Source organism: Megalobrama amblycephala, linkage group LG2, assembly GCF_018812025.1.
Source record: "Megalobrama amblycephala isolate DHTTF-2021 linkage group LG2, ASM1881202v1, whole genome shotgun sequence".
In the NCBI taxonomy this organism is placed as follows: domain Eukaryota; kingdom Metazoa; phylum Chordata; class Actinopteri; order Cypriniformes; family Xenocyprididae; genus Megalobrama; species Megalobrama amblycephala.
In genome coordinates, this window is record NC_063045.1 from 21,568,096 (window position 1) to 21,581,741 (window position 13,646).

General features: G+C 35.1%; 1 protein-coding gene across 1 annotated transcript; it reads left to right on the plus strand.

Annotated features, from left to right (window-relative positions):
* The first annotated feature begins 684 nt into the window (after positions 1 to 684).
* Positions 685 to 6,291, plus strand: LOC125252976 (complement factor H-related protein 1-like). The gene is made up of 3 exons (XM_048166702.1): positions 685 to 742; positions 5,694 to 5,879; positions 6,030 to 6,291. Exons 1-3 carry the CDS (start codon positions 697 to 699, stop codon positions 6,212 to 6,214), a joined length of 417 nt encoding a protein of 138 aa, XP_048022659.1. The 5' UTR covers positions 685 to 696; the 3' UTR covers positions 6,215 to 6,291.
* Positions 6,292 to 13,646: the final 7,355 nt, after the last annotated feature.

Below are 13,646 nucleotides of genomic sequence, written 5' to 3' on the forward strand. Positions count from 1 at the left end.
CTCAAGTTGTCAGTTGAACCAAGCCTCCGTTACTAACTCTAAAACGTCACTTTAGAACTAGTAACGAAGGAACGTTGAGTCGCTTCATTGAAACACATTGAATTGTGTACAGTGTTAGAGAGAGAGAGAGAGAGAGAGAGAGAGAGAGAGAGAGAGTAGGCTATTACCTGTGTCTGGTATATTGCATTACATTCATTCTTCAAGTCGATGTCCATAATATTATATCCTTTATACAAGTCCGTTTGAATGTCCGCTGAGGAAAGCGATCTTTGTATTTGTCCTTTTAATTTTCCATAACATCCATTACACCACAGGGCTAAAACAACTTCCTTTTGCAAAAGCTCCTTTCAATTTAAAAGTCTCTTGTGCTTCGCTGACTCATTCTCCTGTAAAGTGTTGCCGCCATCTAATGGCGTATTAATGTAATGTTCACTCAATCCATATTACTTAATGGACATATTTATATAAAATCATATTTATTAACAATAATATATAGAACAACAAATAAGCACAATTGTACAGTTCAGTCAAACATAAAGCACTAGTAAAAAATTAGGTCACCATTTACGCTTGTATGTGGGTTTTACAAATATTTAACGAATGAAAAGGATTTTAAAGAGCTTGTGACAAAACCTCCTAACTCCATTGGATCCTCAAACTGTCAATCAAACCTCATTAATCTGCCTCACCTCCTGAATGAAGTGCGCACGCAGTTTGGACATCTCCTCTGTGCAATGCAAAGGTAAATAAAGATCTGATGTTTGGAAAAAAAAAATGTAAAGCGTTTTCTTTACTCAAAAAACCATGTGTTTATAAAGTTTAATGTTTTACGTATTTGAAGAGCAGAGAAGAGTCTGATATGTCCCGTCTAGTTATAGCCAATGTGCTATATAAGGATGTAACGTAACGTTTGTTATTATCAAATTTAATATAGCACAATTCGACTTGCTCTGGAACAAATAATAGATTAATAAGACCAAAGATTGCCCGTTCTATGTACTCAAATTGAATTATGTCTCATGTTTAACCACTATAAGAGCCAGCGGCAAATCCCCGAGGCACTGGCCGAGATGAAGCTGTTCTCGGCGGTTACAGAAGCACTGTACGGCCGCTAAAGGCCTGGAGCTCGCATCTCCGAAACCGTCAAAACAAATTGTAAAAAAGGCGCTATTATTAAATATAAGTCACATAATTCAGGTCTAAACAACTACATTCTCGACTAAAAAACTATTAAAACTACAGTTCGTGGTACAAGAAGTAGTATTTGTAAAAATTACGGTTGATTTGATCGGCCGCCATGACGGTAGGAGTGCTGTTATCACTGAAATATCGCATGGCTATCAGCCAATCAGATTCGAGAACCAGACAGAACTGTTGTATAAATATATATATATATATATATATATATGAAGAGTTTGGTTCCAAAACGCAATAACTCCATTTTGATTAATTTGAGTAAAAAGGTGTTTTCTTTACCAAGAAAGTGGCAAGATGAAAACCACTATTTTCTGTTTCAAACTTTCACATAGCATCTTTTGGTTATAAAAACATAAAAAATTCAAATCTACATTTTGATTTTAAAAAGTTTATTATAAAAACGTATTATTTTTTTCCCCAAAATGCAATAAATCCATGACACTTTTTTTCAAAATGCAATTAATCCATCAATATAAAAGTTATTTTTCAAATTGAAAATACACAACAAAGTAAGTTGATTCATATACATGACAGAGTCTCAACTTTGCCAATATTTATCTTATATACAGGCATTTTACTAAAAATACATTCAGCCGTCGCTCCCAAAATGAATCTTGTTAAATTATTTGTCATTACCGATTAAAGAGTATCTGGCGCCACCGCACGGTTAAATAAACACATTTGCCGAGTACATTGGTATTAAAAACGGCTTTTAAAAAAGCCTTCAATGTTTACAGTGGGTGGAATGGAGCGCTGTGATCGGTTGAGCGGATATATCGCGTTCTGCAGAGAAGGGAGACTGGCGTTTGTCGCGTTTTGGAAAGAAAGGGAGAAAACATGACAGAATAACACGACGGATATCGCATTTTGCGCAAAATTAATAAATGACTTTTCAATACCGACCAGATACAATACTGATTTTGGTGGAAACTCAATTTTTTGAAAATGGCGTTTATCGCGTTTTGGAACCAAACTCTTCATATATATATATATATATATACAGAGGTGGGTAATCCAATTTTTAAGTTACCATCATTGAGGTCAGGCTTTGTTGAGCTCTTGACCCTTGACTTTTTAATGTTAAATTTTGGTTGGGCAGTTTTAACTGCATTAAACCCAAACAACTAGACAAGCAAAGTTAAAAGATGATCAGGTGGTGTTGGTTATGTTTTCACATAATCATTATTTGATCTGAATCACTGAACTCATTTAGAGCCCAATCTCTGAGTTAGATTGACATTATTGATTACAGCAGCACTGTGATTCTACAGCACAAGATCAGCTTTATCAATACAACTTTTTTTTAGAGTTCTGATTTAAAAAAACAAAAACAAAAAAAAAAAAAACCAGCGCATTTAAACACACACACATCAAGAATCATCCTGTGAATCTCAACAGTGGTGACCATCATAAAGCATGTTGCAGTGCATTCTGGGAGCCAACAATCAAAATTCATCCATGGCTCCCATCATGCATTGCTGCATGAATAAATTATGAGCTGAATTGTCTTAGTAATTTCCTTTATTCTCATTATTAAAATGTTGTTTTTCTGTGACTTTTTAGTAGCTTGTTTTCTAATGTTCAGAGTTGATCAGAATATGTTGCTTGTCACCGTTGTTGAGATTCATACGCTGATTCTTGATGTCTGTGTGTGCCTAAAATATATATGTTTTTTTTGTGATAAGGACAACTTTTTTAAAAGTAATTCTGTATTGTAAAAGTGGCTCTTGTGCTGAAAAATGCTGCTGTAATCAATAATGTAAATCTAACTCAGAGATTGGGCTCTAAATGAGTTCAGAGCAAATAATGATTATGTAAAACCATAACCAACACCACCTGACCATTTATTAACTTTGTTTTTCTGGTTGGTTTTAATGCAGTTAAAACTGCCCAAACACAATCTAATACTAAAAAGTCAAGGGTCAAGAGCTCAACTAAAACAAACCCTGACCTCGATGATGGTAACTTCAAAATTGTGATTTTCTCCTTTGGTGATTCTGCTTGTTATCATCAGGTGTCTTCAATAATGCTCAATCATCACTCAATTTATCACTTAATTATCTCATTAATGCTTCAGTGGATGGAATAAAAATATGGCAGGACTTTTACTCTTTGACCCCTGGATTACCCACCTCTGCACGTGACCAGCATGTGTATAGCACACACTATTACTTCAGTGGAGAAAGGACATTGGGAGCAAAAAAAACTTACGTTTGCATGTCTGGGTATGAACAAAAGGCAGCAGAGGCCACATGTACACAAGATGGATGGACTCCAAAACAGAGGTGGACATTCCAGGGGTCAGAAAGTAAAAGTCCTGCCATATTTTTATCTCATCCACTGAAGCATTAATGAGATAATTAAGTGATAAATTGAGTGATGATTGACCATTATTGAAGACACCTGATGATAACAAGCAGAATCACCAAAGGAGAAAATCACATTTTTTAAGTTATCATCATCAAGGTCAGGGTTTGTTTTAGTTGAGCTCTTGACCCTTGCCTTTTTAGTATTAGATTTTGTTTGGGCAGTTTTAACTGCATTAAAACCAACCAGACAAGCAAAGTTAAAAGATGATCATGTGTTGGTTGGTCATTATTTGATCTGAATCACTGAACTCATTTAGAGCTCAATCTCTGAGTTAGATTTACATTATTGATTACAGCAGCACTGTGATTCTGCAGAAGATCAGCTTATACAATACAGAATTTTTTTTTTTTTTTAAATTGTCCTTATCACAAAAAAAAAAAAAAAAAAAAACTCTTTTAGGCACACACAGACATCAAGTATCAGCCTGTGAATCTCAACAACAGTGACAAGCAACATATTCTGATCAACAGATCAACTCTGAACATTAGAAAACAAGCTACTAAAAAGTCACAGAAAAACAGCAAAATTTTAATAGTCAGAATAAATGAAATTACTAAAATAATTCAGCTCATAATTTATTCATACAGCAATGCATGATGGGAGCCATGGATGAATTTTGATTGGTGGCTCCCAGAATGCACTGCAACATGCTTTATGATGGCCACCACTGTTGAGATTCACAGGATGATTCTTGATGTCTGTGTGTTTAAATAAGCGCTTTTTTTTTTTAAATCAGAACTCTTAAAAAAAATAATAATAATATTGTAAAAGCTGATCTTGTGCTGTATAATCACAGCGCTGCTGTAATCAATAATGTAAATCTAACTCAGAGATTGGTCTCTAAATGAGTTCAGTGATTCAGATCAAATAATGATTATGTAAAATCATAACCAACAACACCTGATCATCTTTTAACTTTGCTTGTCTGTTTGGTTTTAATGCAGTTAAAACTGGCCAAACAAAATCTAATTTTAAAAAGGCAAGGGTCAAGAGCTCAACTAAAACAAACCCTGACCTCGATGATGGTAACTTAAAAATTGTGATTTTCTCCTTTGGTGATTCTGCTTTTTATCATCAGGTGTCTTCAATAATGCTCAATCATCACTCAATTTATCACTTAATTATCTCATTAATGCTTCAGTGGATGAGATAAAAATATGGCAGGACTTTTACTTTCTGACCCCTGGAATGTCCACCTCTGCTCCAAAACCACTGTGTGCTGGTGTGTGCTGATAGTAAATCTTACAATTTGTGCATAGGCTGATTCTTGATGTCTGTGTGTACCTAAAATATTATTTTTTTTTTTAAATCAAAACAACTTTTGAGAAATCCTTCAGATTATATTGATAAAGCTGATCTTCTTCTGTAGAATCACAGTGCTACTGTAATCAATAATGTAAATTAACTCAGAGATTGGGCTCTAAATGAGTTCAGTGATTTAGATCAAATAACGATTATGTGAAAACATAACCAACACCACCTGATTACCTTTTCCATTTGTTTGTCTGGATGTTATAACTCAGTTAAAACAGCCCCAAAAAAAATTTATTTTAAAAAGTTAAGGGTCAAGAGCCCAACTAAAGCAAACCATGACCTCTGTGATGGTCGCTTAAAAATTGTGATTTTCTCCTTTGGTGATTCTGCTTGTTATCATCAGGTGTCTTCAATAATGGTCAATCATCACTGTTAATCACTTAATTAACTCATTAACATTAACACCGCTTCAGTGTTCATTTAACACTCTTATTTTAGCACTTTAACACTCTTGAGTATGGTCTCACATATACTCCTAGGAGAGTTCATTTAACACTGCAGTTTTTGCTGTGTGTGTAATTCATGAGTGTAATTCATCAGGCACCACCCAAAACACTATTTTAGATCTAGTTATATTATATTATATAGAAAAAAAAAAATACAACCCAGATCTCTTTAAAACAGAATGTCATTTTCTTCAAGCATTTTATTAAATGACCTTATTTATTCATATTAATGATGTGCATTTCATAAAAACATGTTCTGTTGTTTAAGGCTGTAAAAAATGCATCTGACCGATATTGAGATCTATTAATGCTACATTTACTTGGTGATCTAAAAACAGTCTAAAAAATAAAAAATTTCCCTTACAGGGAAATGTGGGCCACCACCACTTTTGGACTTTGCAGATACAACAGAAATGACAAAAAAGGAATACAATTCAGGGGAGAGAGTTGAATACAGCTGCTTTAATAAATACACACTGGATCAGAGTCACCCCTACTCCAAATACTTGACCTGTGAAGATGGAGAATGGAGAGGGAATATTAAGTGCTTAAGTAAGTATGAACACTCTACACTGTTTATATATATATATATATATATATATATATATAATGTAATCTTGTAGTTGAAGTTGTAGTTTTGGTACTGATGAATCAATGAATGTATCCTGTAACACTGAGAGTGAGATGTTGTGTTTGTTTCAGAGCCCTGTTCAGTGTCTGTGGAGTTAATGGATGAAAGAGGTATAGAGCTGCGATGGGGTGGACGGCAAAAGATATTCTCACCACATGGGGATAGAATCACCTTTAGGTGTCAGAGAGGCAAATCTTCAATAGACCTAATACAAACATGTAATGATGGAGTGATTGATTTGCCTCTGTGTGAGTGACAGTGAATAAAACATCACTGAAGCATCAGCTGTATTAATAAACAATAAGAAATAAAGCAGATCAAAATTAACCTTTATTTCCCAATTCAGTTTCATCTGTTCATGATTTCTTACAATTAAATTTCTAAATGTGGCATATTTACAGAGGTGGGTAATCCAGGGGTCAAAGAGTAAAAGTCCTGCCATATTTTTATTCTACCCACTGAAGCATTAATGAGATAAATAAGTGATAAATTGAGTGATGATTGAGCATTATTGAAGACACCTGATGATAACAAGCAGAATCACCAAAGGAGAAAATCACTATTTTAAAGTTACCATCATCGAGGTCAGGGTTTGTTTTAGTTGAGCTCTTGACCCTTGCCTTTTTAGTATTAGATTTTGTTTGGGCAGTTTTAACTGCATTAAAACTAACCAGACAAGCAAAGTTAAAAGATGATCAGGTGTTGTGGGTTATGTTTTCTCAAAATCATTATTGAGTTAGATTTACATTATTGATTACAGCAGCACTGTGATTCTGCAGAAGATCAGCTTATACAATACAGAATTTTTTTTTTTTTAATTTAAAAAAAAAAAAAAATTCTTTTAGGCACAAATTTTTTTTTAAAGAAAATTCTTTTAGGCACACACAGACATCAAGTATCAGCCTGTGAATCTCAACAACGGTGACAAGCAACATATTCTGATCAACAGATCAACTCTGAACATTAGAAAACAAGCTACTAAAAAGTCACAGAAAAACAGCAAAATGTTAGTAGTGAGAATAAATGAAATTACTAAGACAATTTAGCTCATAATTTATTCATACAGCAATGCATGATGGGAGCCATGGATGAATTTTGATTGGTGGCTCCCAGAATGCACTGCAACATGCTTTATGATGGCTACCACTGTTGAGATTCACAGGATGATTCTTGATGTTTGTGTGTTTAAATGAGCGCTTCTTAAAAAAAAAAAAATCAGGACTCTTAAAAAAAAAAAAAATTCTGTATTGTATAAGCTGATCTTCTGCAGAATCACAGTGCTGCTGTAACCAATAATGTAAATCTAACTCAGAGATTGGGCTCTGATCAACACCTGATCATCTTTTAACTTTGCTTGTCTGTTTGGTTTTAATGCAGTTAAAACTGCCCAAACAAAATCTAATACTAAAAAGTCAAGGGTCAAGAGCTCAACTAAAACAAACCCTGACCTCGATGATGGTAACTTAAAAATTGTGATTTTCTCCTTTGGTGATTCTGCTTTTTATCATCAGGTGTCTTCAATAATGCTCAATCATCACTCAATTTATCACTTAATTATGTCATTAATGCTTCAGTGGATGAGATAAAAATATGGCAGGACTTTTACTTTCTGACCCCTGGAATGTCCACCTCTGGAATAGACCAAATTAAAGAGCAAAGGAATTAGTTATACATTGCATAAAACATTAATTACAAGACTGTACAATAAACAGTAGTAATGTTTGCATTGTCTTCATGCACTTACTGTACTTTCCAACACATATATCAACAAGTTTATGTTGTTATAAGCAATGTTTCCAGCCCAGAATCGACTAATCAATAATAACTGTTTTGATCATCTTGTCTTAACAGGTTTGGGCTAAGTGTTTGAATTGCATTATATTGTAAACAAGATTGGATATTAATTAATAATAAACATTATGGGTCAAAATAAAGTCATAACACAAGATTACAAACACATTGTAGGGTATAGTGTCAGACAAAAAACAACAACAAAAAAACCCCCCTTCTGTTTACTGTCAAAACTGCCAAGTGCCAATCCATTGACAACAACACAGTTAGAAATTCATGTATGTATTTCATTCCTGATAGCTGTTGTCAGCTATGACCATTGAAAATGACCATAAATTTCCTTTGTGCACAAAATTTCGTTTGTGCATAAATGCTGCCTCCAGAATCATTACCTGAAAGGTGAGGCTGTCCACAATTACAAATGTGATATTTATTTTATACAACAACCTCACTATAAATCTGAGCGGTTTTTATTTGATTTGATTTGATTTGATGAACAAACACTTTTCATCAACAAACAAAAAACTTCCATATAATCTTATGAACAAAAGTACACTGTAAATTGACATTGGTTAGAGACATTATGTTACGTCCACACAATTGTAAGTTAATGTTGGCTTGAGACATTGACTTTTTGTTACTTTACTTGATGACTAAATGTCAGTGTTTGACATTAATTTGATGTTGGCTTCAGATGTTGCACTGTTAGCAATTTCTGTAAATTACACAGTATTTTACTGTAATATGAACTGTATTTTACTGTAAAACAGTTATACAGTATATTACTGTATTTAAAAGTTGCATTATGGGAAATATCCCATTGGCGTCAATAAAATACAGTATTTTTCATTTACTGTAAACTGAAATACAGTAAAAACAAATGAGTGTGAAAACTGACCAATCACAGAGAGGCTTATTTTTCCGCTTGGAAAAAGAAGAAAAGGAAGACACAGATGCAAGAACCAGGCAGCAGCAAAGGTGTGTACAAAATATTCCTGCTTTTTATTAAAATAATTTGTATTTTTGGTTTAACTAAAAATGTACATATATGAGTCCATCTTGCCGGATAATTGATTGATGATTGAGTGATGATTGACAATTAGTGGAGACACCTGATGATAATAAGCAGAATCACTGAAGGAAAGAGAGAAAAAAGGTGTTAATTAATGGCAGAGGTGGACATTCACCATAATGGTGAATAGCTGTTCCATTAGTTGGGCTCTTCACTCTTAATGTTCACTTGTTTTTTCTGACTGCTGTGACGGTGTGTTTGTTAAACACATTTGCAGTAGTAATGAAAGCTAAACAAAATAACTTCAAGTGATGATGGCTGTCTGTTGATTGCTTTGTGGGCATCATGAACTGGACTGTCATTTGAATCTAACAACTGTGTTGTGCTATTGATTCATCTACATAATAAACTCTGCACAGCAGGGGTGTCTGAAAAATACTGTAAAATAATGGAAAATAAATGTTTTAAAATAACAGTTATTTTACATTATTTTCTGGCGCTCCTGCTGCCAGAAAAGTACCGTCTTTTCACAGGATCTTTTTTACAGTTTATCTATGCTTTTTTTCTGACAGTATTTTTCTGTTTTTAAAGGGACATTTTCTGGTGCCCCTGCGCCCCTGTGTACTGTAAATATGTTTACAGCAAGTTAAATGGTACTGTAAATATTAATACAGTATTTTTACTGTAAGTTCAATTTACAGTAAGTTACTGGCAACCTGCTGCCAGTAAGTTACTGTAATTTCTACAGGAAATTTTTTACAGTGTGGCTTAAGTTTGAATTTCAGTTAGTTAATACTACAACCTAAAACCAACACGATGTCTAATGTCAAATGATTTTGGAATTTGAAATTGTTCGGGAATTACCATTATGATGGTAAGGAGACATTGGGTTTTGGTTGCCATACCTGATGACTAAATGTCAGTATTTGACGTCATTTTGACGTTGGTTTAAGACGTTGATTCGATGTTGGATTTTGGTTGGTTAAAACCACAACCTAAAATAACAAAAGATCAATGTCTAATGATGTTAGAGTTTGACGTTGAATAGACGTTACCACTTTGACGTATAGAAGACGTTGGGTTTTGGTTGCCATACCTGACGACTAAATGTCAGTATTTGACGTCATTTTGACGTTGGTCTAAGACGTTGATTCGTTGTTGGATTTTGGTTAGTTAAAACCACAACCTAAAACCAACAAAATATCAATGTCAAATGACATCGGTATTGGACGTCAAATTAATGTTGTTATTAGACGTTGGTTTGACATTGAATTTTGGTTACCAGACGTCACGACCTAAATTTAACCAAATACTAACGTCTTATGACGTTCTGTGCCTGCTGGGATTTTACAGCACAGACTCTAATATGTGCCAATAAACCAGTCATCCACAACATTTAAAAGGTAAAACAAAGCAATAAAAATATATACACAAAAAAAAATACACAATATTTACAAAGCCAACAGGGTGCACAATTTTGAGCAACAATTAAACACTTTGGCAGCACACAAATTTATAACTTTTTTTCTTGCTGCAATATTTTCAAGGCACAAGAGCCAGACCCAGCCAGCAGAGCCATGTGGGGCCCAAATGGGTTTGACCTGGGCTATCTAACTGGGACCCAGCCAGTTTTGCACCCAGTTTCCATGTAGGCCCCACATGGATTTGCCCAGATGAAATGAACACTGCTTAGTGTGCACACTACAGGCTGTTTAATGTAACACTTAATCAGTGTTGGAGGTAATGAGATAATTAAGTGATTGAATAATGATTTTGTATTAGTGAAGAACACCTGCTGTTAACAAGCATAATCACTGAAGGAAAGAGAAACACAAGAACTACTTCCAGCCACAGCCTTGGATGAAATCAACTGAAGATAAAATACATTACATCTCTCAAGATCTGATTAAACAACTCCACAAACAACATTAGCTTCACTTATTACTAACCAGACTGACTTTATTTCTGTCAGACATCTACAGAAGTTCGTATTAAGAATTAAGAAGAGGCTTAGATGTTGATTACTTATTTGAAAGTAATAGTTTGATTTGATGTTACCATTGTGGCGATCAGTGTGTGCTTTAGTCAGGCTCTTGACTTTTTAACATTAGTTTTTCTCTTGACAGCTGTGTCTGTTTGTTATGGCGAGAACAGCAAGAGAAAATATAATCAGATGCTGTAAGCTGATTGATGATAAGATTATAATCATCATATATTGGCTTAACTCATTGATAATATGTGGGAGGTTTATACAGGTAGTATGTTATTAGTTCTGTTTTATTGTTATGATTCTACAGCAAGAGAATAATAGAATTTAATCAGAACATCAAACGGTTTATAACACACCATTTACATATTTTGGGCTCCTGTGAGTTTTACTCGCACACAGACATCAAGAATCAGCATATGAATCTCAACAATGGTGACATGCTTCATGGTGCAATGCATTCTGAGTGCATCATACGAAACTTATCCATGGCTCCCAGAATGCATTGCACCATTGAAGCATGTCACCATTGTTGAGATTCATATGCTGATTCTTGATGTCTGTGTGCGAGTAAAACTCACAGGAGCCCAAAATATGTAAATGGTGTTTTATAAATCGTTTGATGTTCTGATTAAATTCTATTATTCTCTTGCTGTAGAATCATAACAATAAAACAGAATTAATAACATACTACCCGTATAAACCTCCCACATAATATCAATGAGTTAAGCCAATATATGATGATTATATTCTTATCATCAATCAGCGTACAGCATCTGATTATATTTTCTCTTGCTGTTCTCACCATAACAAACAGACACAGCTGTCAAGAGAAAAACTAATGTTAAAAAGTCAAGAGCCTGACTAAAGCACTCACTGATCGCCACAATGGTAACATCAAATCAAACTATTACTTTCAAATAAGTAATCAACATCTAAGCCTCTTCTTAATTCTTAATACGAACTTCTGTAGATGTCTGACAGAAATAAAGTCAGTCTGGTTAGTAATAAGTGAAGCTAATGTTGTTTGTGGAGTTGTTTAATCAGATCTTGAGAGATGTAATGTATTTTATCTTCAGTTGATTTCATCCAAGGCTGTGGCTGGAAGTAGTTCTTGTGTTTCTCTTTCCTTCAGTGATTATGCTTGTTAACAGCAGGTGTTCTTCACTAATACAAAATCATTATTCAATCACTTAATTATCTCATTACCTCCAACACTGATTAAGTGTTACATTAAACAGCCTGTAGTGTGCACACTAAGCAGTGTTCATTTCATCTGGGCAAATCCATGTGGGGCCTACATGGAAACTGGGTGCAAAACTGGCTGGGTCCCAGTTAGATAGCCCAGGTCAAACCCATTTGGGCCCCACATGGCTCTGCTGGCTGGGGAGTGTTAACCAGCATCTGAATAGCACAAAGAGGATCCACAATGTCCTTCATTTTGTCACGGCGTAGAACCCAGTCTGGAGCAAACCTGAGGGAAATCAAAAGATTGGCAGGATCAGTATCTTCCTTACAACACAAACAAGAGCAAAATGTTTTACAGATAACTGCATACCTGGCCACAGGTTTTGACTTCCGAGGAGTGGCTTGGAGAAGGAAACTTCCATTGAGAGACGTGTTCATTTTCTGCTTGACTTTGTTTCTCTCAGCATCCATTTTGTACTTTCGAAGCCCAAGTCGGTAGATGCTACGAATGCGATCCGAAACCTTCGGTAGCTTTCGGACCTCCTGTTTGAAAAGAGCATTCAAACAATGAAATGTTTGAGCAAGCTTTCATGACAGAACGTTCCTTCAGCAAATTTCATGAAAATTATAAGTTCAACAAGTTAAGCAGCACTTTTTCAGCTTTTTTTTATATATATAAAAACTGAGGACCGAGCTGAGCAAACTTTTATTGACCCAATTTCCTTTTTTTTTGGACTTCAGGTTAAAAGGGAACGCCGACACATTTGGCTGCTGCTAGTCTCTCCCATTTTTATTGTTTTTAAATGTTTATCGGATTATTCTGGGTGGTCAGTGGGGTTTTAAAGCTTTTGAAGTTTCCTCTTGTTACTCATCCTATTGCAATGCAGAATTACATTTTAATCTTAGAACTGCTGTTTTTATCTCTGAATAATATCTGCTGGAATCAACCCTTCTGTTGCCCAACCCAGGACTTATGGTAGGAGTCCACTGGCGCGTGGTGGGCAGAGCAAGCTTTTCAATTCATTCCTATGGAAATCGAGCTTCACAATCCCAAAATGCACCTCACGAGCGTGAAGTTCAACATCCATAGGAATGAATTGAAAACACTTGCTTTGCTCCGCCCGGCCCGCGCCAGTTGACACCTACCGTTAAGATTACCACAAGATTTATGCTGCAGTGGATTCCCTCTGCATAGCTTTAAAGGTGCCCTAGAATCAATAATTGAATTTACCTCGGCATAGTTGAATAACAAGAGTTCAGTACATGGAAAAGACATACATTGAGTTTCAAATTCCATTGCTTCCTCCTTCTTGTATAAATCTCATTTGTTTTAAAGACCTCCAGAAAACAGGCGAATCTCAACATAACACAGACTGTTACGTAACAGTCGGGAACATTAATATGTACGCCCCCAATATTTGCATATGCCAGCCCATGTTCAAGGCATCAAACAAGCCAGTATTAACGTCTGGAGCTGCAAAGCTGAATCATCAGACTAGGTAAGCAAGCAAGGACAACAGCGAAAAATGGCAGATGGAGCAATAATAACTGACATGATCCATGATAACATGATATTTTTAGTGATATTTGTAAATTGTCTTTCTAAATGGAGCGCGCGATTTAAAGGGGCTGCAGCATGAATCGGTGCATAGTTAATGATGCCCCAAAATAGGCAGTTAAAAAAAATTAATTAAAAAAAAATCTATGGGG